Source organism: Paramormyrops kingsleyae, chromosome 3, assembly GCF_048594095.1.
Source record: "Paramormyrops kingsleyae isolate MSU_618 chromosome 3, PKINGS_0.4, whole genome shotgun sequence".
In the NCBI taxonomy this organism is placed as follows: Eukaryota; Metazoa; Chordata; class Actinopteri; order Osteoglossiformes; family Mormyridae; genus Paramormyrops; species Paramormyrops kingsleyae.
Window position 1 is genome coordinate 28408090 of NC_132799.1, and position 25067 is coordinate 28433156.

Genomic DNA, 25067 nt, shown 5'->3' on the forward strand with positions numbered 1-25067 from the left:
TAAGCAGGGGGGTGTTTTACTTGGTCATAAAACTGAATGGGGAAAATAAGCTGATGACAGCCATCCATCGTCCTTTCATACTACTGATCCGACATAGTAAGACTGGAGGCTCTTCCAGGAAGGGCAGGCCACAAGCTTGAGGATGGCAAGTCCACCCCAGAAGCTTGGAACAGAATAATAATGAGAATCATCCATCCATCCATCCATCTTCTAATCGTTTATCCTGCTCAGGGGTCTGGGGTAATATCATCAACAATGATGACAACAACAATAATATAGATTTAATGTAGATAATGCATAAAGAGCGTATGAAACATGGGTCACGAGAAGAATAATATAACTATACGGCACAAAGGCTCCGCAGGCTGGACACTCCGGTGTGTTTGCTGGCGTCATCTCAGATAATGGACTTTCTCATTGTGTTCCTGAGCAATTTACAATAAACAATACATCTGCATAAAAAGATAAAACATCAATACTGGCTTATATGTCGTCTTGGATAAACGTGTCTTCTAAATTAAGTAATGATTAACGTTCGTCATGGCTAGTCTGATCGATTGTTAAATTCACGTTTCATAATATATCAATTAAACGTCCTTTTATATGCAGTCACATATCCAAGCACACAAATGCAAAACGGATGTTTATATTTTTTGCGCAGCCGCTTCAGATTAAACGCAACCTCATACTTTCCCATTTACCTGACAACTGTACAGTGCAGTTTTTGATTGGCTTGGAATATGTACTTGGGCGTGGTTTACAGGCGAATAGACGTAGCTGCAGTTTACTTTCGGTTTTAGTACCAACTAGATCACGTCTAAGAGTAGTCTGTAGTACTGATTATAGGCGCTGCTGAATTACAGATTTAACTAACAATGAATATCTATCTGGTGGCTGTCGTTCTGGCGCTGGCATTGTGCAGTGTCAACGCTAAAGAATGTAAGTATGGACGTTAAATAATTGTTACAATATTTTCAATTGAGTCGGAAAAGCTTTGAGTATGTCTTCCAGTAGGCCTAGTTGTTAAATTATCGTTGCGTGGTTTGCGGTATTTTGTGGTTCTTTCCGTTTTCACGGTGCATGCTTTCTACTCGTTCAAAATATGTTTTTCAGCGGTTAAATTTTTGTCCACAAAATTATAACCGGCAACCATAAAATTATTCAGGAGTTATCTTTAATTACTGAGCACTTTGTGTTATCAGAGCTTGGGAATTTTTAAATAAAATTCTGTCTGATCGATGGATTATGCGTCCAATAGCCTATATGTTAATCAATATAGCACAATGGCAATGCGTATTAATGATGAAATGATATTAACAAATATTTTTAAAGGAACTCTTCATATGCGCTGGAATGTAATGTATGGCGATGGGTGACTCAGGCGCATATAAATACATTTAAATCATCTTCAGTTACATTCTTAGTGATGTGATTGTTTGTTTCGAGATGGTGGAATTCCCCCTTGACTTGAGTTTCGTTTTCTTGTAATAGGTATCCGTTGCTTAATAGTGCCCTCTGCTGGACAAACTTTTAAATAATCAGCTCAGTTGTGTACACTGACAAATTCATCTGCGTATTGCGTCTGAGATGGCCTCTTTCATACAAAACGTGCACTGCATTGTTTTCTTGAGGGTCAGGTGGACTACGGCCAATGAGTAGTATTCCCTGGATAATGCAGATGAGCTCTTTATGAGGTCATATTCCCTATTTCTTGGTACATTTAAATGTGGCCTTTGTTATTAATTCGTGTTTCTCCAAATCCTGACTTAGACTAGGTAAGGAATTCTGCTGACATCCATTAGGTTGTATTTTGCTCAGATATATAAGATTTATATTGAAAATTATAGATAGAGGAATTGTACCATATATAAACCGGAAGATGCATAGTTAACGATGTATAATGTTAATCAGTTCATATTTAACAAATTGTTCCTATTCTCCAGCCACTATTGGGGACTGAAGATTTACACAAATTGCATCATTATCTTACTTTTTTTATCTAACTTCCATTGGTTATAATGATTTGCGTTCCCCCTTCCTTGTTTCCAGCCCCTCCCAAGGTGCAGGTGTACAGCCGTAACCCTGGGGAATATGGGAAGGGTAACACTCTCATCTGCCACGTGAGCGGATTCCACCCCCCTGACATCACCATCGAGCTGCTGAAGGACAACGTAGAGATCCCCAGCGCCAAACAGACCGACCTGGCTTTCGAGCAGGGCTGGCAGTTCCATCTCACCAAGACGGTGGAATTCACACCAGTCAAGGGCGAGAACTATGTGTGCAGAGTCAGACACCTGTCCACCACCAAAACCTACACCTGGGGTGAGAGAAGCACACACTTATTGGCAGAAATTATTCCGTGAACCATTTCATCTCCCCTATTAAGATGGAGATCATTCAGCACTTCAGGAAGTCTTCGTATCCATGTACTGTGATCTTATGTGTATGTGGGTTATTTAACCATAAGAATCAATCTTTGTGGAAATAATGAATGTAAACACACAATGAGCCATCTTTGTAGTCAGGGGGGCACAAGCATCATATCATACATGAGCTACACCCCAAGTGCTGGGTCAGGCATCATTTGAAAAAAAAAAAGTGAAATTGCACTAGTATATATTGATTGGGAAAGAAGAGCAGGTATCCGGAATGCTCCTCCTTGCAATTACATACGATGGACTTTACAAATAGGATTTAAACTTCTGAAGGCAAGAGAATCCTGCATTTGTTTATTGCTAATATGTATTTTTCTCCTCTGGTCTCTGTATTAAAAAATAATAATGTTTAAAATGTTCCTTTTTCCAGATCCTGATATGTAAGGGTTGGGAGCAGTGTGGTGGATATAGGCAGCAGGTACTTATATATGCTTGTTTACATATGCATTAATTAAATTATTTTTAATCAATCAATTGATCGATCAGTTATTAATCCTGTTAAAAACTGATCAGTTGTTCATATATATGAATTTAACATGAATTATAGTTTTACTGTATACAGTGAGGGAGCAATTAATGTAGCACTGAAGGACCGTGCCATTGTAGTTTTGAGCAAGTTGCTTTTTCTGGTAAATATCCAGCTGAATTACTGAATAGAAACTGTAATTCTAGTCAAGTCAGTGTTCTGCATTTGCTTGGTGACTGGGAAACATCTCAGTTGATTTGCCTGCTTGTCATTCTTCTAGGTACAGTCACATGGGAAGAATGTGCCCAGACATTCTACTTCTGGAATTTTCAGCTTATCAGCAATCAAAGCAAAGCCTTCACCACTGCAGTAACAGGCAATCAGGTCTGCTAGAAAATGAGATGGACATAAAACTGAACTTGGAAAGTAAAAGTCACTGGGTTTTTGCTGTATTTTAATTTACAATGATATTTCTCCTGCTTCTAAAACATATTTAAAATGGCTTCACATCTGCAAACTGCTGCTGGGACTCTTGGATTTTACATTCTTTTCAAACATTAATGTTAATAGAAAACTGGGAAGTTTTTGGGTAACTTAGCAACAATAACAGCTGTTTCTTTTCGATCTTGCAAATTAGGAACTCACCTAAAAGATTAAATACTTTCCTCCATTAAAGAGAGAGATTTTGTTGGATGCTAGCACACCTATTAAAGTATTTGGAATAGAAAGGACGGTGAATATTTGCACTATGTTTGTGAACATTTAATTTTCAAATAAAGTTGTTAAAACTATGACACGTTTCCATTAATTTCTCAGCTTTTGTATCTAGTGTAGAAGGATTCTGTTTATATTAGATAAAAGAATGGGAATGATAATTCTTATAGAAGGTTTACTGTGTGAGGCCCATGATTGATGAAATACACCGTCCACTGCAGACAAGTACTTGGAGAGGTGTAAGGTAACAAAGTAGCCTTCAAATACTTTGTTATTGTACTTAAGTGGGTTTGAACTTTGCAACAAGTTAAAATGCTCAAGCAACTTTTACTTTCACTTTGCTACATTTCTGATCCAAAAACCTACTTTATACTCCAACACATTCTGCATGGCCATTTGCATGCAGTGCATGTAGCAACATTCTCAGTAAAATATGAAGCACGATTTCTGGACGTTTGATACCCAGAATTGATACAGTGATATTCTCTCATGATTATTGAATAATATGGTATATTTCTTTCAATATGATTATTATTATTATTTATTACATATTATCTTTATGAAGATGGAACAAACAATATGTAGTAATGCACGATATATCAGGTAACATACTGAAATTCCTGTCTGATATTTAAGTTTCATCAGTATTCAAAGTTAGCAGCACTAGAGTTACTACTGAAATAATGATGATGACCTCACTGGACAATCAGCCCTTTTCTGCACTGGATGACGAGGGTTTTATTCGGCTCCTTCACTACATCATAGTCTGAAAGTACCGGCCCACAACATGTTTACAAATCATTATTAAATCTGCCCAGTAGATCGATGTTTCATTTTCCACAGACTAAAAAAGTCTCTCCGCTGTTCCGCACCTGCAAGGTCAGCAAGTTTCACCACTTTTTCTGAATTAAAAAAAAAAAAATGCAGCTCAGTTTTCCTTATTGTGCTGGACTGTAACTTATCTGTCAATATTGCAAGGCAGAACTTAAATGTCACCACAACACGACCACAATGCAAACAGAAGACATTCCGTTTTGACAGACTCACCCAATAACGCGAGATTAGCCATGTGCCGTTCAGCTTCTAGGAGTGGCCTATAGTCTGTCTTAACCGTCACTTTGACTTAATTTTTCTTAATTTACTTTCTACAATTCCTGTATGTGAAATCAAAACAAAGCTTAGCACTGTCACATAACCACATCATCTCACCTCATACGGTAAATAAGAACCATATGAAAGGCCTATTGTTTTTGTTGGAAAGTAGTGTGTGTTTTAACTAAGCTTGAACAATACTGGAAAAAATTCACATTGCAATACATGAAGTTTCTGCGATGTCTTGCAGTTGAAAATTAACTACATAGCCAAATAGAACTTATGTATCAACAGAGTCTGTCAAATAAGTTGGTTGAGTTGTGCCATCAAACACAAAGCAATGCTGACAAATCACTTATTTTGCTCAATATTGTCTCTATGAAATGCAAACTATTTCCATACAGCGGAAGACAAATGTTTTTTTGTGACCAGTTCTTGCTCATTTTTCTCCTCTTCACTCATTTTTGTTTAATATAAAAGCACCACACAGTCTACGAGTAGGGTGACCTACCTAAATTATTTTTGTACCAGGTCGGGTCAGGTCAGGTTGGGGAGCATGCGCTGATGCAGCGTGTTGCCACACCCACCACATGGCAAAACTCCTCAGGATGCCGGCCGGTGACCCCCCAGGCAGACACATGGTCCATACCCACCCTCTGGAAATGACCATCCACCTGCCGCAGCCAGGTGTTATATTAGCATCCCATTGGCCTGGTCCAGCTGTCCGGGTCCTCAGCAATGAGGATCCTGCGAGCCGGATCACCCTCAGGGAAACACGCCACATGACTGTAGTGCCGTAACTGATTCAGGTAATGTGCCTCATTCGGGACTCTCTAAGCAACCGCTTGTTCGACACAAAGTCAAACCAGCGGTACCCAAGGATTCTCCGAAGAGACACAGTACCCAAGGAGTCCAGTCTTCATCTCAAGTCACTGGATAGTGTCCATGTCTCACAGCCAAACAGCCAGACAGGGAGCACCAGGACTCTAAAGAATGTCTTTTAAGTGTTGTGAGAATGAATGGAAACATTGCAAAATAGTGAATGCTTTACTGTGCTATTTTTGGAACATGTTGCAGTCCTGAAATACAGGAATGGATGTGCTACATATTAACAAATGAAACGAAGCTGACCAGACAAAACATGAAAAACCGTGGGTTCATACTGTCTGCAATGATATAAAAGTCAATTTCAGAATCACTGCGTTATTTTTACAATCGTATTTTCCATACCACCCCAGCTTTTTCTGATTTTGTGTGTAAGCATTTTAAAACCAGCAAGCTCATATGCTGATCCACGATCAGATTTACCAGCCCCAGTCCTAGAATTAACCTATAGAAACAGGTCTTGGATCTGCCAATGCTTAGAGCAAAACTAGTGAACACTCAACCAATTCAAAAAGCCAATCCACAGATGCTTAATTAAAAATTCACTTCGTGTGATAGGCATTGAATGGTATAAATTGCAGAATGCACTGCATGCTTGATCATAGCATTAACTTTAACCTATACTTGATATAGGGTCGTGACTGAGCTGGCATGGTGAAAATTGGGTCACGGCATAAAAACGGTTATGAGGATTGCTGTGTAGAGAACACATTTTGTTCTTGTTTATTGACATGGCACTCATAAACCTACAATTTTGTTATTTTTCTAAACAACTTATTTCACAGGCAGGCCTGATTCAATTAACTGACACCGTGGATGTTTCTGAAACACGTCTTGGTTTATTCATAGTCCAATTTTTAAAATGTTATGCCAGTTTTGTACTTTGTGTATGGCTTCACATTTTGCTATTAATTGTTCAAAAAAAAAAAAAAAACTGGAAAGCTACTGACTTGGCTGCTAACTAAATTTTACTTGATAGAAAACTTCAGAGAAATAAGAAGGAAAACGTCAAACATCAGCATCGCTACCCGACATGAAAGAAATTTTAGACTTATTTCCATCACTATATTTAAGGCTTATAAAAATCATTTGGCAATATGTAACATTAGCTAGGTAATTTACATTGGCGTGTACAAGGCGCAGGTGGGGGTTTATTCAACACCATCACGCAAACACAGGCTTTTGGTGAAGCCTAGCGCTCAACAGGGCAAAAAGAGGGAGAACCTGAAGATCTATATTCTGCCTGTTAACAGCAGATAGAATATTGCGATTGGCTGTGAGATAGAGAGGAGGGGGAGCCGCGCTGAGAAGTGAAGCGCCGCTACGGCTCACTTTCGGTTCATTACCCCCAAAATATCCCCACTAAAGACTTTGTCTTTATTTGTCTACAACAAAGTGAAGATTTAAGGTCGAAAATGACGCGACTTCTGATCGCTCTCGTGATCGGCGTGGTACTGCTCTTCGCGGATGCAAAAGAATGTAAGAATATTATGTATTTATTATATAGGTTTGGCACTTGTTTTTTGTTTCACGATACCGTATAAATTTCAGGTACAGCGGATAATTATGGGAGTCGTCTCACGACGGGCTGATTTAGAAAATAGAAAATAGTCACTTAACAATGTTCTGCTTATATTTCACAACGTCGTAATAGGCCTTTTGATTATTGTGAATGAAAACTGATCCATTAGAATTTTATTTCAGGATTCTGCGAAATTTTGTGTTAAATCTTGGAAACTATTTTGTTGAGTTTCGGTTTAATGTAAATTATAGTGGAACAGCAAGCAACTTGCTGCGTTATATTCAAGATCATATGTTGGTAACAAGGAAGTGCGTTGTTGTGGAGGGTACAGTAGACACTGAGTCTTCAACATACTGGACACCCCGCCAGGACAGGAACAAAAACAACAGCCAAATATACTCAGTTTTGCTTGTAAGGACTTACTTTCACACTTTACTGGTTTTTTCTACGATTTCGTGGAAGAAATTTGAGTGAAATTTTTGAAAACACCAGTATACTGTACTTATGTTTGTTAAATTCCTTTATATATATTATTAAGCTTGAATTATTTGTTTGCATGAATATACATACAAATAAGTAGTTTTAAAAAATTAATAAACAGGAAAAAAATAGTGAGAACTTCCATTTCAACTAAAATTAGAATTCCAGTTAAAGAATGATCTGTATTTATGATCTGATTTCAGTTTTAATCAGGGATTCTCAGCTTGTCCTGTACACAGACAGGGCTGTCAGTGGTTTTCCATCCATCCATCCACTTTCCATACCCGCTTGTCCTATGTGGGGTCGTGGGGTCCGTACCTTCTCCCGGATATAACAGGCGCAAGGCAGAGTAACCGAGTATGCCCTGCGGTAGGTTGGCGTGTGTTCCCGGGTTAAATGTTTCGACTGAGGACAAAAAACCCAAGTCCATGGTATAAATTGCATTTTCCTCAAAATGTTTGCAATAACTCAGTTTTGACGGTGTTGACCCTTGACTTTGATTATTATTTAATCGGAAAGTAATAACCTGTATCAGTGAGTAAAAGGTTTGAAGTTTAAGGCCCAAGAGAGACCTGTTGATGTAACTTTATAGACGGGGCTGTTTCAAGTATAAATATCTAAACCTCTAAATGGTTTGAAGAGCGACGCTGATGCCTCTTTTGGGCTGGATTTTTCTTCATATCCGGACTGTATTGTTTACTGACTGCCCTAATAGTGGAAAACGTGCTGTAATGCTGTCAAGAGACATCTGACAGAATATATGGCAGCCTGTGATTGGCTGTAAGAAAATAAAAGTGAAATGTTACAGGGCCCTCAACTGGGTGAGCCTGCATCGAATGTCAACGTCCTGGCGGCTGGGGAAGCAGCGGGGAAATCTGCAAAAACTAGAGAAAAGCTAATAATAATAATAATAATAATAGAATTAATATCCTCCCCCTCCCCTGTTTCCCTGCCCCTCACAGCCCCTCCCAAGGTGCAGGTGTACAGCCGTAACCCTGGGGAATATGGCAAGGGTAACACTCTCATCTGCCACGTGAGCGGATTCCACCCCCCTGACATCACCATCGAGCTGCTGAAGGACAACGTAGAGATCCCCAGTGCCAAACAGACCGACCTGGCTTTCGAGCAGGGCTGGCAGTTCCATCTCACCAAGACGGTGGAATTCACACCAGTCAAGGGCGAGAACTACGTGTGCAGAGTCAGACACCTGTCCAACACCAAAACCTACACCTGGGGTGAGAGAAGCACACACTTATTGGCAGAAATTATTCCGTGAACCATTTCATCTCCCCTATTAAGATGGAGATCATTCAGTACTGCAGGAACCCTTCATATCCGTGTACTGTGATCTTATGTGTATATACTGGGTTATATAACCATAAGAATCATTATGGGTGGGAATGGTAAAAAGCCACTTGTCTGCAGACTGACCAATGAACAATTTAGAAAGTGGCTCGACTGAGTTTATGAACTGGTGGGTTTTTTTTTTTTGCATTAGTGAAGCTGCAGCAAATGTATTAAATGTTTTTTCCTTTTCTCAGATCCTGATATGTAGAAATTTGTAGAAGAATAACGTTGGTAAGTCATCTTTATATTAAACTCAAATTCCATACATTGCGATTAATCGATGATTTATTGAATGTTATTTGGATTATTGTTTGCGCCAAAGCTATAAAGCACAAGTTCAGTCTCAGTTCAGCCGTGTTCCGCCCCGGTCTGGCGTGCTCTTTGCATTTTGTGTTGCTTTCCTAACCACTTGCACTAATTATCTATTTTATTATATCTGTTATAGTTATTTGTTACTTTGTTAGATTTATTTTGTTATTCTGTTTTTGCACTATTACTACTGTTCTTTTTAAGCTCTTTACTGTCTCATCTTTATTCCTCTTGTTGCACTGAGCATGTTTAAGATGAAAGAATTTCCCTCTAGATAAATAAAGTTCTTCTTATGTTATGTTATCTTATTTTATCTTACCACATCCTGGAGCAATTGAAATCAGCTATTGAAAATTCTGTGACTTGTAAAGATGTGTTGAATAATCATTCATCTGTTCAGCAGTAGTGATGATTTTATAACAGCGGAGTTGATGCCTCCATTTTCCCCAACAGGATGCAGCCTCAGATGTTCCCAGCAGCAATGAAAATATCAGGATTACATTAACCAATCACTGCAGGACAGAAATCCCTGCTCCGGCAACAAACCAGATCTCAGATCAGACCAGATAAGATGTTGTATTCTCATCAGTTTTAATTTAAATGATTGCTAATAAAGTGCATCACAACTTTTGTAAATCAGTAATCTTGCACTGTAACATTTTTGTTACACATGACTATTCGATGGGTGACAGAATTGGAATATAACACTGTACCTACTTTTATAGGTTAAACTGAATATATTATTTACATTGAGGCAACTACAAATATTTTGTGTGATCGATTAGTTAAAACATTGTAATACCAGCCACCCAAAAGACAGTGAGGTGTTGTCATTATTAAATTGGGGTCTTCTACAAATAAAATTACATATTGCTTTGTATTTGAAGTCTGAATCTATATGGCTGGCTAACAGTGGTTTTTTCTCACTTTTAATGCTACATAATTAAGCTTTGTGATTAGTGTTTGTATGTTAGTATAGCTTAGCTGACTAATGTTATAGAGTTACCATATAACTACAGATATGTTGTTTGTTGATTTATGTTTGCCTATTGCTTTGTACTGAGCATTTCTTTACGGTTTTCCATTATCCGGGATAAAAATCATGTAAGAAACCTACGTCTTTGGAGCTGAAGCTAGTGTGCAAAAGATATGAAGTGTACTGCAATATTCACATGACAGGAGAAATGAAAAGCTCTGAAGTGGAGTATTATTTGGTGAACTTTAAAGCACACACCAATATCATTGCATACTTGCTATAGAAAGAGTAAAAACCAAAATCATTACAAATTACAACTTCTGATTAAATGTAATGAAATCATAAATGTAATGTAATGTTTCTTTGTAATAAGATAAAAACCTGTCTACTGGTTTCACAATAAAAATCAGAAAAACTGAAACTGGCTTTCGAAATTATTTTCTATAGTATTATGAGAACTGCTGGTTGCTCTCTCTGTACAGTGTGCCGTGTGCACCCTTCGATGGTTGGTTGGTTGCCTCGTGCCAGTTGCAATGTATTGTATGTATAACGTCATATACACATTATATATCATATTATATATAAATATACACATACATACAGACACGAATCGTCAAATTAATCAATAGATAACTCGGTTATTGATATAACCGATATTGACAGCTCTAGCCCTTTTTACTTCATTTAAAAAATAAAAAAAAAAAACAGGATTCTTTTTTAACTTTAACTTGAGTAGCATGACGCATACTTGACTAGCGTTTTGGTGTGGTATCTGTACTTAAGTATGAAAACGTAATAGTTCTTCCATATCTGTTTGAAGCGTGAAAAGTAGAGTTGTAACTACGATTAACTTTGTAACTTTTTCAAATAAATCTAACAAACGAAGGTAAATTCTATCTCTAGGCACTCACCATATATGTTCAATCAAAAAGGCAGGGACTTTTGAAAGATTATCAATCTAAAAATATCAAACGCAATTGCGGAGTTCCCCTTTTCGGTTTCATTATCATTAAGAGATCAGTATTGCCCTTTGCTGGCTGAAAAGTGTAACGCATGCTAAAGCATAACGACCTTGCACTTCTGTTTGGGAGGAAGATTTCCGTACACGAGTCTTTATTATAATGATCATTACATGTAGAAATAGACTATATGGACACAACAGCTACACAATTCAACCCCCCCCCCCCCCCAACAGCAGAGATAGCACAGTTGGCTACATACTTGACAGCACATCACCACAGAGGTTCACGTCAGACCCAAACCAAGTATTATTTTGTCAAAATAAGCGCAAAGTTATCGTCCAAGACATAAGTTCGTCTGTTCTCTAACAGATTTAAATTTTATCCAGAAGAGTCGAAATTAGTCACAGTTGGCACTGCTTCCTTATACACGTAGATTACGTTGGTAAAGTTAGTTTGCCGTTCGTTTTTCACGTTGCAAACGGCCATAAAAACCTTATATATGCACGAAAAAATACGAATTATGGCTCCTTGTTATAGTCCTGTTGTGTGAATTCAGAAAATATAAATACATTGCGTAAAAACAGCCTTTAATGTATTTTGACCAGTTATTTTCATTAGCTTCTCACGTCAAAACCAGACGTGCGCATGACTCAAAAAGCGTCTCATATTAAACATCCTGATTTGTGAAAAATTTCACAAATGATAATTTGTCCATATATCGCGTGTAAACCCATAAAAAACACATTGAAAAACGCGCGTTTTAAGGAGGACCGGACAGATAGTTCTTAAGGTGGACCAACAATATAGCCCAAATACACACATTTTAATAATTCCATTAATCATACATGCATTTAAACTGGTTAAAACTGATCAAGATGACTTGTGATGGTCAAACAAGGACCTTTCACATCTTCATATACCCCTCAGACACTGACATTGATTTGTTAAAGCTTTCACAAGTCATATTTTAAGAGTTATGACTGATTAAAGGCCCTAAAAATGACCAAGATGACCTCTGACTGACCAAATCAAAACTTTCACACCTTCATCTACCCCAGGAGGACTCACCCTGATTTGTGAAAGTTTTCACAAGTCATATTTCAGGAGTTATGACTGATTAAAGTGCAGTAGTATTTATGGCGGATCAAGGTCTCAACCTAGGTGAATTCAAAGGCCCTAAAAATGACCAAGATGACCTCTGACTGACCAAATCAAAACTTTCACACCTTCATCTACCCCAGGAGGACTCACCCTGATTTGTGAAAGTTTTCACAAGTCATATTTCAGGAGTTATGACTGATTAAAGTGCAGTAGTATTTATGGCGGATCAAGGTCTCAACCTAGGTGAATTTAAAGGCCCTAAAAATGACCAAGATGACATCTGACTGACCAAATCAAAACTTTCACACCTTCATCTATCCTAGAAGGACTCACCCTGATTTGTGAAAGTTTTCACAAGTCATATTTTATGAGTTATGAAATATTTATAATAGTAATGACTGAAATCCTATGACATGAAATAAGCACAACAGTACATGGAAATTCAGTTGTGATGAACATCTCTGAAGTCCATGTGTGCTCCTTGACACAACAGAGAGCCACAACAGATATTACAACAATGATACATGAACTTCTCTGGGTTGTGAAAGTTCAAAAATGTTATGTTGAAAGTTCAACATCATTTTATTACAATGAACTATTAGTGTAGTTTAAACATTACATCAAATAGAACAGTAACATAATATTTAACAAATTACAATTATTAATAAACAATAAAACAATAACTTAATAAAATTCACAATGTTAGTTTTTACTTATTATGTACAACATATACAAAACCATGTTTTGTTTGGGTGATTTTCTGTGTAGATCCAATGTGACGAGTGCATGTTGTGGACACATGTGAAATGCACAGACCTCACAGAACAGGAAATTGACACCATCAGTAACCCATCTTGGTCATTTTTAGGGCCTTTAAATTCACCTAGGTTGAGACCTTGATCCGCCATAAATACTACTGCACTTTAATCAGTCATAACTCTTAAAATATGACTTGTGAAAGCTTTAACAAATCAATGTCTGTGTCTGAGGGGTATATGAAGATGTGAAAGGTCCTTGTTTGACCATCACACGTCATCTTGATCAGTTTTAACCAGTTTAAATGCATGTATGATTAATGGAATTATTAAAATGTGTGTATTTGGGCTATATTGTTGGTCCACCTTAAGAACTATCTGTCCGGTCCTCCTTAAAACGCGCGTTTTTCAATGTGTTTTTTATGGGTTTACACGCGATATATGGACAAATTATCAGTTGTGAAATTTTTCACAAATCAGGATGTTTAATATGAGACGCTTTTTGAGTCATGAGCACGTCTGGTTTTGACGTGAGAAGCTAATGAAAATAACTGGTCAAAATACATTAAAGGCTGTTTTTACGCAATGTATTTATATTTTCTGAATTCACACAACAGGACTATCACAAGGAGCCATAATTCGTATTTTTTCGTGCATATATAAGGTTTTTATGGCCGTTTGCAACGTGAAAAACGAACCGCAAACTAACTTTACCAACGTCACGAGATTCAGTGACATTTTCCGTCGCCCACCAGCGCGGCACCCAGCAACCAGGAGGCGTACGTGTGTGAAGTCAAACAACGTGAAACTGACTTAAGCGAGTGCTGCAGGTAACTTCCCAACTACAGGCAGTCATTATGTAGGGAAAAACACCAAGTTATAAACATTTATGACAGGTACAATATAATTAACGCCATATCCAACAAGTCTAACAAAAACACAGAACTGTAGCAGCCTAAACACTATTAATAAACACAGCCAGACTTGAGAGAAAAAGCAACTATCCTGCGTACGACAGAGTACATAAACTATATAATGTACTTTTTATCACGATAATGTAGAAATAAGCAAATTACGTTCAATATCACTGACATTTCTTTGATAAACTAACCAACATGCTAAGCCTACTTAGCATATCTATCTATCTATCTATCTATCTATCTATCTATCTATCTATCTATCTATCTATCTATCTATCTAATCATCTTCAAGCTTAGATGTTTATTTAACTATTGAACATGTATTTCGGGTAGGCCTTTTGCCATGCAATAATCGTTCGGCACCCACCACTTACATTTATTAAATATCACATCAGTTTTGGGCAAAAAATGTATTTTATCTTGCCAGAGCGTGCTAAAATAAAAAGGTACGCCCAACTTTCCAAGATTAGCTAATTCGCTGCGCATGACGCGCGGAACTCGGTGCTCAGGTTACGTCGGCAGACAGTGGGGCTGCGGGCACGGAGACTGCGAGCGTCTGCTAATCAGTCCGCGCATTTCCTGACTGCACCACAGGACTCGTATAGCCGTATGATATTCATTGTTTACATGAATAGTCAGTAGAAAAACTTTTTGTATTAATGGATTTCAAACATCTTCGATTAAAAGTACAACGGAAGGGACCAATGCACTGAGTTTCAGGATGCGAACTGTCAAACAGCACTAATGCGCAACAATGGAAACGTTAAATTCTTCAACATTTCTTTTTGAAATCTCCCCGCTGTTAATAGAGAAATTTTGTAATATCATTGACAGTGGCGACGGGAATCTTGGATGGAGGGGATTTGGTAAGTAATTACACAAATGTTACTTGTAAATGCACACCTCATCCGATTGTACGTATCGACATAGCCTATTACACGTCAACAGTGAAATCTAGCCAAACTGTTTGTATTTTTTGTACTTGAATCCAGTTTTAATACCACTAGGTAAGTTTTGCAGGATTTTGAATCAAATGACAAATGTCGTTTCGTTTTAGCATCGCGCATCTTGCCCAGTTGGTTGGAGGTGCGTCTCGCGGAAAGGCTCGCGGCCACTGGAAAAAGCCCGACGCGCGAGCTGCTCTGGAGCTGGGGTCTACAGAACAAGACGCTGGGTGACCTGCTGGGCGTGCTGGAGGAAATGGGCCACCGCAAAGCAGCGGCGCTCTTTGCAACAGCACGTAAGCGTCCTGTTACTCAGACTTAGCGGATATGCTGACGACTTATCATTCGATTAGGCCTACCTCCTGTCTCATTCATAAGACCCATTCAGACCCACTTCCACAGTTGTATAAAATCAAGCACCTAATCATGCGGACAGGTTTACAAACATTTGTGAATGAATGGGTCGTTCAAGTCGTGTCCTGTTATTTAACGTCGGATGTACGCTGAAAAAAATAAATGTTGGAAATGTTGAATCAGCTTTGAAGCATTTGACCACACGATGCATTTGAAATTGCCTCAATTTACAGTCAGTCCTGCTGCAACGGGACTTTTGTATTCCTGAATAACCTCGCCTTCACTAAAATCACGTACTGAAGTACACATATCCAATAGGAAAAATAGGGTTAGGTGAATGCGACTTCAAAACGAAATGTATTAAATGCTAAAAACAGTGATACCAGTGGCCAAAATGTACTAATATGCATGTAAATAAGAAATATTATGATTACAAATTATTACGCATATTGTTAGTACATCAATAAACCTTGCATTCAGCTTCAGTTAGATCCTGCACTCAAAATATTCTTATTTTAATTATGTTGGAGTATTATATGTAACGATACTCCTTTTCCTTCCTTCAACTTAGCGTCAATAACAAATTTGGATCATCGGCAGTACAGCTTATCGGTGCGAAAAGAAAATACCGCGTCTCTCCAGGTAGTAGGATCCTATCACACCTTATAGACTCTATATGTCAAGAAAGACGTTTTTGTTAATACAGTGATTTAACAAACAATCTGTCCAAAACCATTCACAAAGGTACCGTAGCAAACATGCTTATATCGAAACTGATGAGCAAGTTCTGACTAGACCAGCGGTTCTCAAACGTTTTTTGTCCTATGGCAATTTTATTTAGGCCCATGCTATAATTTCATTGTTATACTAATTATTGCTATAACAAAATAATGATTCAATGTCAAAAAACAGGTTATTTATTACAATAACTAGCTTAATTTGGGGTATTTCCTGGTTCAAAATCATGATCATGTTTGTTTAAATTATTTGGAAAGTCAATCAGCTTGTGTTTTTTTATTTGCATAGGTAGGTCCTATTTATGACTAATATGGGTCAGTATCTGAGATCAGATTGCCTTGATCCTAGACGGGCAGAGGAAACTGCCACTTGCATGTTCTGCTCTACAAAATAGTGCTGCATAGCTGCTCACAGTTTGTGCTCATTTTCAACTCAGTATTTACTCAGTAGTTGCTGTTTCTGGTTAGTTGGTTTGTTCGCTTGTTCGTTCATCCACTCACTCATTCCTTCATTCATTCATTTGTAAAGAGCCATAACACACAAACACACACACACACACACACACACACAGCATTTGAGAACCTCTGGACTAGACTCTCCAAGCGTCTGTTTTTGGTATCTGCAAATGTGGAACTGAAGACGAAGCCAACCTCTGTAATGACACTGCTACAACTTCTTTGACAGGCACTGTGCCAGGCAGAACATAAAGAATCCCTACCTAATCAGGAGCCTGCCGGCTTCTCCTCCAGAGAGCACCACGCATTCATTCTCGGTGAGACTTGGGACACTGAAAGTCCCCCAGTGGTTGTTGCGAGACTTGCATGAAACTGCAGGTTCGTGTTGCTTCTTTCACATAGTTATGATGATTTTTTTTAAGGAAGGAGGTGCCTTCCCTACACTTATATTTCGCCCATTTTCATTTCACACTTTAAGTGCATCTTTGAGGAACATGCAGCTTATCTTTCTACTTTCATTTCTCCTGGGCAGATTGCGAGCAGGACTCTCTGATAACTTACTCTGACGTCTTAGTGGGAACGCTGCATTTTCACCCCAGCTGTAAGATTGCTGAAGGCCCTCTGTCTGAACTGTACAGAGGAACTAAAGGAGGAGTGGTCTTTGCTGCCAAAATGTTCAAGCAGGTACAGGGCTTGTAGATGGCTTTTTAGCTGCTCTATATGACTACCTGTTAGTAACTTTTTCCCCCCACTTCATTTTCACTTTGTAGCAGAAAAACAGGGATTTGTGGAGCCCGCAGTGGAAGCGGTTTCAAAGGGAGGTCCAGATTCTTCAAAGGTACGTTGGAGGATTTATGAATGAACACACCTGATAGCGTCATTGCCCATGCGATTTATGCTAATGAGCCACTGTTTCTGTGTAGCTATTGGCTGAGGTGACAGTAGTAGTAGCACAGCAACAACCAACAACTATCTGGTTTTCAGTGGCTGTTATACTACTGGAGAGAAAAATAGCATTGGGTAGCATCTCTGGGAGCTCTGTGTTGGTACAATTTTCCCTTTAATTTTTGTGTGTGTTTCTTTTCACTTGGTACATTTCTGATTTGTGCAATGACAGTGTTTCGGATGTCTGAAGTAGAGCTGCAGATCATACGAATATGAACTTTCCATGTGTTGAACCCCTTCTCCTCCCGTGGCGCTGAGCATTATGACACTGGCTGTAAGAGACTCTCCCCTCCTTAGTTACCGGCACCCCAACATCCTGGAGCTCTGGGGCTGCTTCTTGGAAGGAGACACCTACTGCCTGGTTCGCCCCTACCTGGCCAGTGGGTCCCTGTTCGACAGGCTGCACTCGCGGGTGAGCATCCGAGATGTAACCGCCAGGTCACCCTGGGGTTAGATGTCCTCTAGTCTTCAGCGTCACCTGCCCGCTGTCCTCCATTAGGGTGTAGGTGAACCGCTGTCCTGCCAGGCGCGCCTGGACATCATCGACGGGACAGCGAAGGCCGTCCACTATCTGCATACTGCACGGTCCACTGTTGTTGTCTGTGGAAATATCACCAGGTGACTGCATCCAGCCAATCACTGTGCAGAACCTGGAACTGTCACAGCCTACAGAATAGATCGGTGTCTCCCAATCTGATCCTCAGGTGCCCGCAGACAGTTCATGTTTTTGCTCCCTCCCTGGGAGGGAGCGAAAATGTGGACCAGCTGTGGTTCCCTGAGGACCAGGAGGTGAAACGCTGGAATAAATTATAATTATAATGTAAAAATGTTAGAATTAAAGTTAATCAGTAATTACTAGTGTGCTAATACCGTAGTGTTTTGTTCCCTTTTCCAACCCTGTAATTTTAACATAACACCATTTCCAGAGCATGTTGAGATCTTCTACCTGTGTCGTGTGCCCCCCCCCCCCCCAGTGCAAACATACTGCTAGATGATGGCCTAAAGCCCAAGCTGTGTGATTTTGGGACAGCACACTTGAGGCCGCACTCTGTAACTCAAAGCGGCATTGTTACCATGGTAACCGGCTCACGCGGCACCCTGGGATACCTGCCTGAGGAGTACATCCGCGACGGGAAGCTGTCCGTCAGGGTGGATGTGTACAGCCTAGGGGTGGTGAGTGGCCTGCTGGCTGGCTGATTTTATTTCCGCAGCTGCTGCTGCAGACCTTCCTGCTTTAATGCAGTTAACAGAACCTTCCAGATCAAAGTAATGTCATTGTAATGAGAATCACAGGCGATTTTACTGGGGTGCAATTTTGATTAAAATGCTATTTGAACATATTCAATGAAATTATATAATATTATAAATTATATTTGAAAATCTCATATCAAGATGTAATAATGATTTATTGTAAATGTATTTACAGTTTTTTTAATGCGTAGCTCAGTTTGGCGTAGACTATAATGAATGGCTGGATGCGCGCTCTCACCTTGCACCCCCTGTGAGAGAAGCATAGAATCGCCTATAAGGAGACCCACCTACCAGTGCAGAAATGTGATAAGTAGATAGATTCATTGAGATCGTCCTGGTTTCAGATTATCCTGGAGACCCTGACAGGACAGGTTGTGCAGGATTCTCGGACGCGCACTCATCTGGTAAGACGGGTCGGCCTTCCGACACCCGAAGCCGCTAGCTTCCTGCTCGACTCACCCGTATCGCGTATCCCAGGCAGACCGGCTGCGCGAGGCCCTCGAGGGCGCAGGCAGCATGGACACGTGCCTGCGATGGCTGGACCCCACCGCCGGCTCCTGGACTCCCCACACGGCACGGCTGCTGCTTGACCTGGCGCTGGAGTGCACTGCTGTGCGGGCTAAGAGCCGGCCTGGCACGGAGACGGTGAGAGGAAGCATCAACAGCCGAAACGTCCATAACCCTACAGTTACATACGGTACCAGTTGGCTACCTTGTTCATATTCTTCAATGCAACTCATCTTCTAGCTCTGTCGGGTTCAGGGTGGGGGATCGTGGGGGCCAGATTGTCTGTTTCCATGGGTGTTCCTCTATATACATACTTGAACATACTTGTTCTTGAGTACCCGTTTTATGTCATCATACATTGCTGAAAAAAAAATCCCTGGATGTTGTTCTTGCCCCAAATATGAAGGATACATCGGCTGCATCCTCGCCAAACGAGACCAATCCCATGATTCATTGCACCCAAGTCCATTCTTGGATGGCAGGTTAGCAAGATCAGTCTTGCCAAGACCACAAGTTGGACCTTTGCATTCTTGGTATTGAGAAACACCCATTGATGACAAGATAATACAGGGCTTACATAACTTATGTGCTTAGGTTCGTTATCTTGTTCAAAAACAGAACATGCGGAAAAAGTGAGTGTGTGCAGTGTGGTGACATTGTCATGGTGACTGACCCAGGTGCTAAAAGTGCTCTGCGAGCTTCAGGACAGGCCCCGCCCCCTGGAAAACCCCACCCTGAGCCTGCCTGTGGAGGACGATGAGACGCTGCCCCTGTGCCTGGCCAGCCCTCAGCCACGCCCCTGCGAGTGCAGCCAATCAGAGGTCACCTACCTGAGCAGTATGCCGGCCCAGGAGGCTGACAGTACGACAGCGACACAGGGCAACCCCTGGATGTGGGAGGGGGTGGATCTCTGCAGTTGCCGGCAAGTGCACTCCAGCTGCGCAGTGAAGGCAGACAGTCTGCAGAGTGACAACTGCAAAGCCAGTGGTTTTGTTCCTGTGCAGCTCCATATACCTGAAGGCAGGTATTTTTTCACCCTCATTTCCTACACAGTTTTTGTTCTTCTTTTCATGCATCATGCTGATTAGCTAAAGGCTGTCCTCACACTCGGCCGGGATGCCTTGTACCGTGCCCTCACACTCGGCCGGGATGCCTTGTACCGTGCCCTCACACTCGGCCCGGATGCCTTGTACCGTGCCCTCACACTCGGCCGGGATGCCTTGTACCGTGCCCTCACACTCAAGCGGGATGCCAAATGTGGTTTTGTGAGTCGCATCCAGTTGTTCCTGGATACTCTTATCAGGTCCGATTTCCAGCAAATGCTGCACCTCTGCCGTAATCACATATGCATATGACGTCATGCCCGTGTTCTGTCCCCCGGACAACAATACAATAGCTGCATACCGTGCCCAAATCTTCAAGCGGGCCTGGGCACGGTATGGAACCACCGCATTCGTCAAATAAACTGGACTTTGGGGGTCAAATATGCTCGGACATGGGGTCTGTCGCCTAGCGTGAGTGACCCTAGCCCAAGGTGGAGTAACTCTATGTGTAATATATCATATTACTAGCAGCACCTAAGTGACTGCGGTAGAATGGTGCTCAACCCAGTCCTCCGGCCCACCTCAGCCGCTCCAGGTTTTTGTCCTAGCCCACCACCCGCATGCCTGAGCGACGCAGTAAAGTGCTTTACGGTTATTTGACTGTAAATCTAGCATCAACTGGGTTGAGATCCACTGGCACAGGATAATGATGATGCCGTAGTTCACCTCTGAAACCTTTCACAGCTACTCAGCGTGGTGCTTATGGCGACGCGAGGTGTCCCATCAGCGAGGACATCGCGGAGAACCCTGCCAAGGCCCGACTCAGGGAGAAGATCCAGCAGTACAACCAGGGCCAGATTAACACCCAGGAGCTGCTCTCCATGGAGCTGGACTGTGACAGGAATGCAGGTGGACAGGGCATGTAGCCCAGGTGTCTCACTACAGATCTTCAAAGTTCATTCTGCAAGCACACACAGTGGAGAAAATCGATATGAAAATCGCAATGAGCTTGTTTACGACTGAACAGGAATGCTTAAACACTGTAGCAGTCATGAATTAGCATTCATTTCTGGACTTTGTTTTTAATTTAGCCAAACTATTTTTGTGTTACATTGATTTAAAAAAAAAAAAAAAAAAAAACAGAATTTTTGTAAAATATTTATAATCTGGCGAAAATGTTGGATGTTTTACAGACTTTGAAGTTCCTGACATGTCAAGATTTTGTATTTGACTTTATACACCGTGTTTTTGCTTCATACATGAAGTGACCTTGTAATAACTTAAATAGATCTCTTCAAATCCACAGGCTGGTCTTTAATTTCAGTCTCAGCTACTGCTGCTCACTCCATCGCCCCGTGGTGGACAACATGCAGAATAACTATAACGTGGTAGCCTACACTGACCAAGTCTTAGAATCTTCGATCACCTGGGTATCAGTGCCAAACGTTCTGTAACTTCATGGAACATACATTTTACCAATATTAAATAAACTGTGAAATAAATAGGAAACTGACAGTGTACAACTGACTTCCAGGCAGAACAATAGCTTGTAGTTTTTTCACAAGAGGAGGAAGATTTTAAACAATATGCAAAACTCCACATCACTTTCTATACATAAAACGAGATTATATTGGGATGACCTGACATAATAAGAGCAAAATGAAGGGGGGGGGGGGTTCAACTGACAGGAAGCCACTCAGCTTCGTACAAGTGGGTCTCCGTGGAGCCGTCCGCGTCTTTGGGAGGCAGCTAATCAGCGCTGCTGCGACGCCCAGCCAGAAAGTGGCCTGAGATGATGGAGTCACCTGCAGGCCATGTGTTTGCCAAGTGGGGGAGCACTTACCGCTATGCTCATTCAGGGTCCTCAGCACTGGGCGCTGTGGAAGTGGAGGGGAAACATCCCGCTAAACTGGTGGGTTAAAGATGTGTGTGCACGCGCACACGCAGACAAACACGCACGCACACACACACGCACGCACACTGACACACGCACACAGACATATAAACACGCACACACACACATGCACACACAGTCATCCCTGTAAACACAGCCAGAGCAATGTGACCCCCCCCCAGAAATAACAGAAGGTAGAAAAACATAGAAAATGGACCCTTTTAATAATTCCAGTTTCACATATATACATATATTCATATTTACTTAAAGCAGGGAAAAATACAAAATACAAATCCACAGTAAACATGTCAGTGTTGCAGTGTTGGGAACATCATGCTTGACTTTTTACTGTATTTTCTTCCTCTACACTGATCTTCGTTGAATTTAATCAAACCTGTTTCCACTGCTTGCTTTTTTTGCGCACGAAGAGTTGCCAGGTAACTCCTGGTATCCCAGTAGCTCCAGCTATTTAAGCCCAGGGCAAAACTACTGGCATTGGCACCTCCATCGAAGGCTGCTTCACGCCAAATTACCTCCAACCATAACTCTGAAGGCTCACCTTGGTCTGCCTCAAATCAATGGCTGCCCCCCCCCCACCCTGTGGCAGAGCTGGCTTTCGGCAAGGTCCGATCGATCAAAGGAGGAGCTCTCCGTGGATCAGTCACAATGACATTGACAGAGGTGCCGGGACATGTCAGTGGTGTTGTAGCAGCTACTGGCTCCCAGGGGGAGCCCTAGGACACACGCAGTGCTGGGTCTGTTGGGGGAGTTTGGCTGGGTGGGCGTGGCTGGGTGGGCGTGGCTGCAGGTGCCCCTCAGACTCCAGTAGCCCCCTTACTATCGTGGCCCAGAGTCTCTGCTTACTGGCAGCACATCCGTCCCCGTGAGAGAAACGAGAGCTTTTGAAAAGTGAGGAACGTGCGTATCTCGCAGGCTCCACTGTGGGAACACCGACTCTGCAGTCGAAGTATTGACCCGTATTTTTTTCAGTGGCTCTTTGTGCTGAATTATTTTCACTGCAGTTTTTGTCCAGTGTCTTGCCCACCAGGATGTCGCTTACCGGTCTGGATTTACAGCAGTTGCTCCAAGATTTAAATATAAAACTAATGCTAAAAACCAAATAAATAAACATGGAAACGTGAGGCATTTGTGCGTGCTGATGCGGGGCTTGCACTCAAGGGTGAAGGAGCCCGTCAAGGTCTGCCCAGCTTGGCGCGGCAGAGGGCACCCAAGTTGGCGCTGGGAGGGAGGTGGGTTGGTACTCTGAATCGTCTCGGCTGCACGCACAAACGTACGCCCACGTTCACGCACGTAAACGCACACCACACGCACGTACACACAAGCACGTCCGACATCACATGTAAACATCGCAGTTCCTGCTCCCGTTGAATATTATTGTCCTTCAGAATTAAGAAAAGGATGGCACAGTTTCCATTATTTTTTTCCCATGTTTTTTTTTTTTTTTCCCCAGATACCGGAGAGTCCTCTTACTATTCAGTCTTTTAAAGGGGGTAGTAGGACTCGCCCAACCAGGAAACGGGTGACACCCGAGCTTAGCTCTGCCGTGCCTGGACAGAACCACCATCCTAAGGATGTTAGCACCATAGAGGCCGGCTCTTACTCTTCCGGCTCCGGTCCAGCTGCTATAATGTCTGGGATGTGTCTCGGGCCTCGATTTCTGTGGCCCGGTGGTTTTGCACGGGCTCGGTCCAGTCCAGTAGCCCTTCCGTTGCCTGGTTAAGTTCCGTACAGGACGGCGAGGCCCGTAGGTTCCTACTGATGACCAGTTCCAGTTTGTCGTCCGACTCGGCGATCAAAGGAGACACGAGGCAGCAGTCAAAGTCTCTCGTTCGGACGTGGTTGACCTACGGGCAAGGAGATGGGGACGAAGGGACTGTGAACCCAGCAGGCCTTGATCTCTTTAGCTGTAACAGGCAGCCAGCTGTTGTGAGTCAACACCAGGGTCAGCAGTTAGCTACTGTTAGCCAGCGCTACCGTTAGCGGACAATGCTGCAAACTAACTAGCTGCCGTTAACCAGCGTGTTCACAATTAGTTCACTACCATTACACAAAAATAACACTGATGTTTAGAGGAAGCCAACCGTCTTGCAGGAACTCCCATCTACAATGCCTCCCAGACAAGGTATTAAATCACTTTCCGGATGAGGATAGCGGCGCCGCTGGCATGCCCCGCCACGCTGGTACCTGAAGCAGCCGGTCGTAGGCCTTCAGCCCGCCCAGGTGGGCGGGGCCACTCGGCCGGATGTTGCTGACATAGACGCCCTTTTCTAGGATACCGTCAGATACGCTGAAGCCAAAGTCCTCAGCACCCGCCTCCTTGTAGAGAGTCACCTGGACAGAGACAGGCCTTCAAGAGTAGCTGTACCAGTTTGGCTTCAAAGTTTCTCATAATAAAAAGAATGTCCAGAACCTGCAGTACTTAAATTCACCACTAGAGGCTCCCATTGCACAATGAAGACCTATGGATGCCAGTTCGCTCACCTTATGCAGTTCTACTGGCATGGGAGACACGTCGTTCACATCCTGTTTCGTCTTCCTCATGCTAAAGGGTTTGTGGCCAGGGTGGGTGGGTAGCGTGTGGCTACGGCTACCCTGGTTGTAGTGGGTATACTGGCCGTACTGGGCCCGGTTGGGGCTGCGCTCCTGTAGGCTGGCCTGGCGCCCCAGGTGGCTACGTGGGGGAGGGCCCTCGTTCAGGCTGAGGGTGCTGCCTGCCATGCTGGCCTGGGATGGGGGGGGGAGGTGGGGGGGGTTAGGAAGAAGCAAGGCTTCAGTGGGGCATTCCAAGCACGCACACACAATCGCCCAGGCGCACCCCTTGTGCATGCACACACGCATAACCACGCCCAGAAACACACACCCGTTCATGCATAATGCGAACGCATCTCTTGCAATATTCCGCGACAAGAGATGCGGAAAACGGGCGCAGTTTTTGTTCGATGGAGCTCTCA

The 25067-nt window shown here is 42.1% G+C and overlaps 4 protein-coding genes across 10 annotated transcripts in view; 3 read left to right on the forward strand and 1 right to left on the reverse strand.

The window, feature by feature from the left end:
- Window positions 1–780: 780 nt before the first annotated feature.
- LOC111844288 (beta-2-microglobulin-like) lies at window positions 781–3692 on the forward strand. The gene is made up of 4 exons (XM_023812633.2): window positions 781–939; window positions 2050–2322; window positions 2806–2853; window positions 3182–3692. Exons 1-3 carry the CDS (start codon window positions 876–878, stop codon window positions 2817–2819), a joined length of 351 nt encoding a protein of 116 aa, XP_023668401.2. The 5' UTR covers window positions 781–875; the 3' UTR covers window positions 2820–2853; window positions 3182–3692.
- Window positions 3693–6879: 3187 nt separating this feature from the next.
- On the forward strand, window positions 6880–10647 carry LOC111844289 (beta-2-microglobulin-like). Its single transcript, XM_023812634.2, has 4 exons — window positions 6880–7071; window positions 8557–8829; window positions 9136–9172; window positions 9704–10647. The coding sequence occupies exons 1-3, from the start codon at window positions 7008–7010 to the stop codon at window positions 9147–9149; spliced, it is 351 nt and encodes a 116-aa protein (XP_023668402.1). The 5' UTR covers window positions 6880–7007; the 3' UTR covers window positions 9150–9172; window positions 9704–10647.
- A 3764-nt stretch (window positions 10648–14411) lies between these two features.
- On the forward strand, window positions 14412–21504 carry irak3 (interleukin-1 receptor-associated kinase 3). Of its 2 annotated transcripts, XM_023812785.2 has the most exons (13): window positions 14423–14830; window positions 15022–15204; window positions 15834–15904; window positions 16685–16772; window positions 16988–17139; window positions 17226–17293; window positions 17698–17812; window positions 17900–18018; window positions 18375–18573; window positions 18996–19055; window positions 19129–19296; window positions 19836–20178; window positions 20946–21504. In XM_023812785.2, exons 1-13 carry the CDS (start codon window positions 14719–14721, stop codon window positions 21125–21127), a joined length of 1860 nt encoding a protein of 619 aa, XP_023668553.1. In that variant the 5' UTR covers window positions 14423–14718; the 3' UTR covers window positions 21128–21504. The 2 variants fall into 2 exon arrangements, with proteins under 2 accessions (XP_023668556.1, XP_023668553.1); XM_023812788.2 differs by lacking the exon at window positions 20946–21504 and having other exon boundaries at window positions 14412–14830; window positions 19129–19348; window positions 19565–19978.
- Window positions 21505–22300: 796 nt separating this feature from the next.
- The window catches only part of LOC111844331 (glutamate receptor-interacting protein 1-like), an 81083-nt gene continuing 78316 nt past the window's right edge, over window positions 22301–25067 (reverse strand). For all 6 annotated transcript variants that reach the window (XM_023812702.2, XM_023812700.2, XM_023812698.2 and 3 more), the window contains 3 exons: window positions 24598–24840; window positions 24301–24447; window positions 22301–23960 (listed from right to left, as the gene is read on the reverse strand). In XM_023812702.2, coding sequence (XP_023668470.2) covers window positions 23739–23960; window positions 24301–24447; window positions 24598–24840 — 612 coding nt within the window. In that variant the 3' untranslated portion in view covers window positions 22301–23738. The remainder of the gene's footprint in view (window positions 23961–24300; window positions 24448–24597; window positions 24841–25067) is intronic.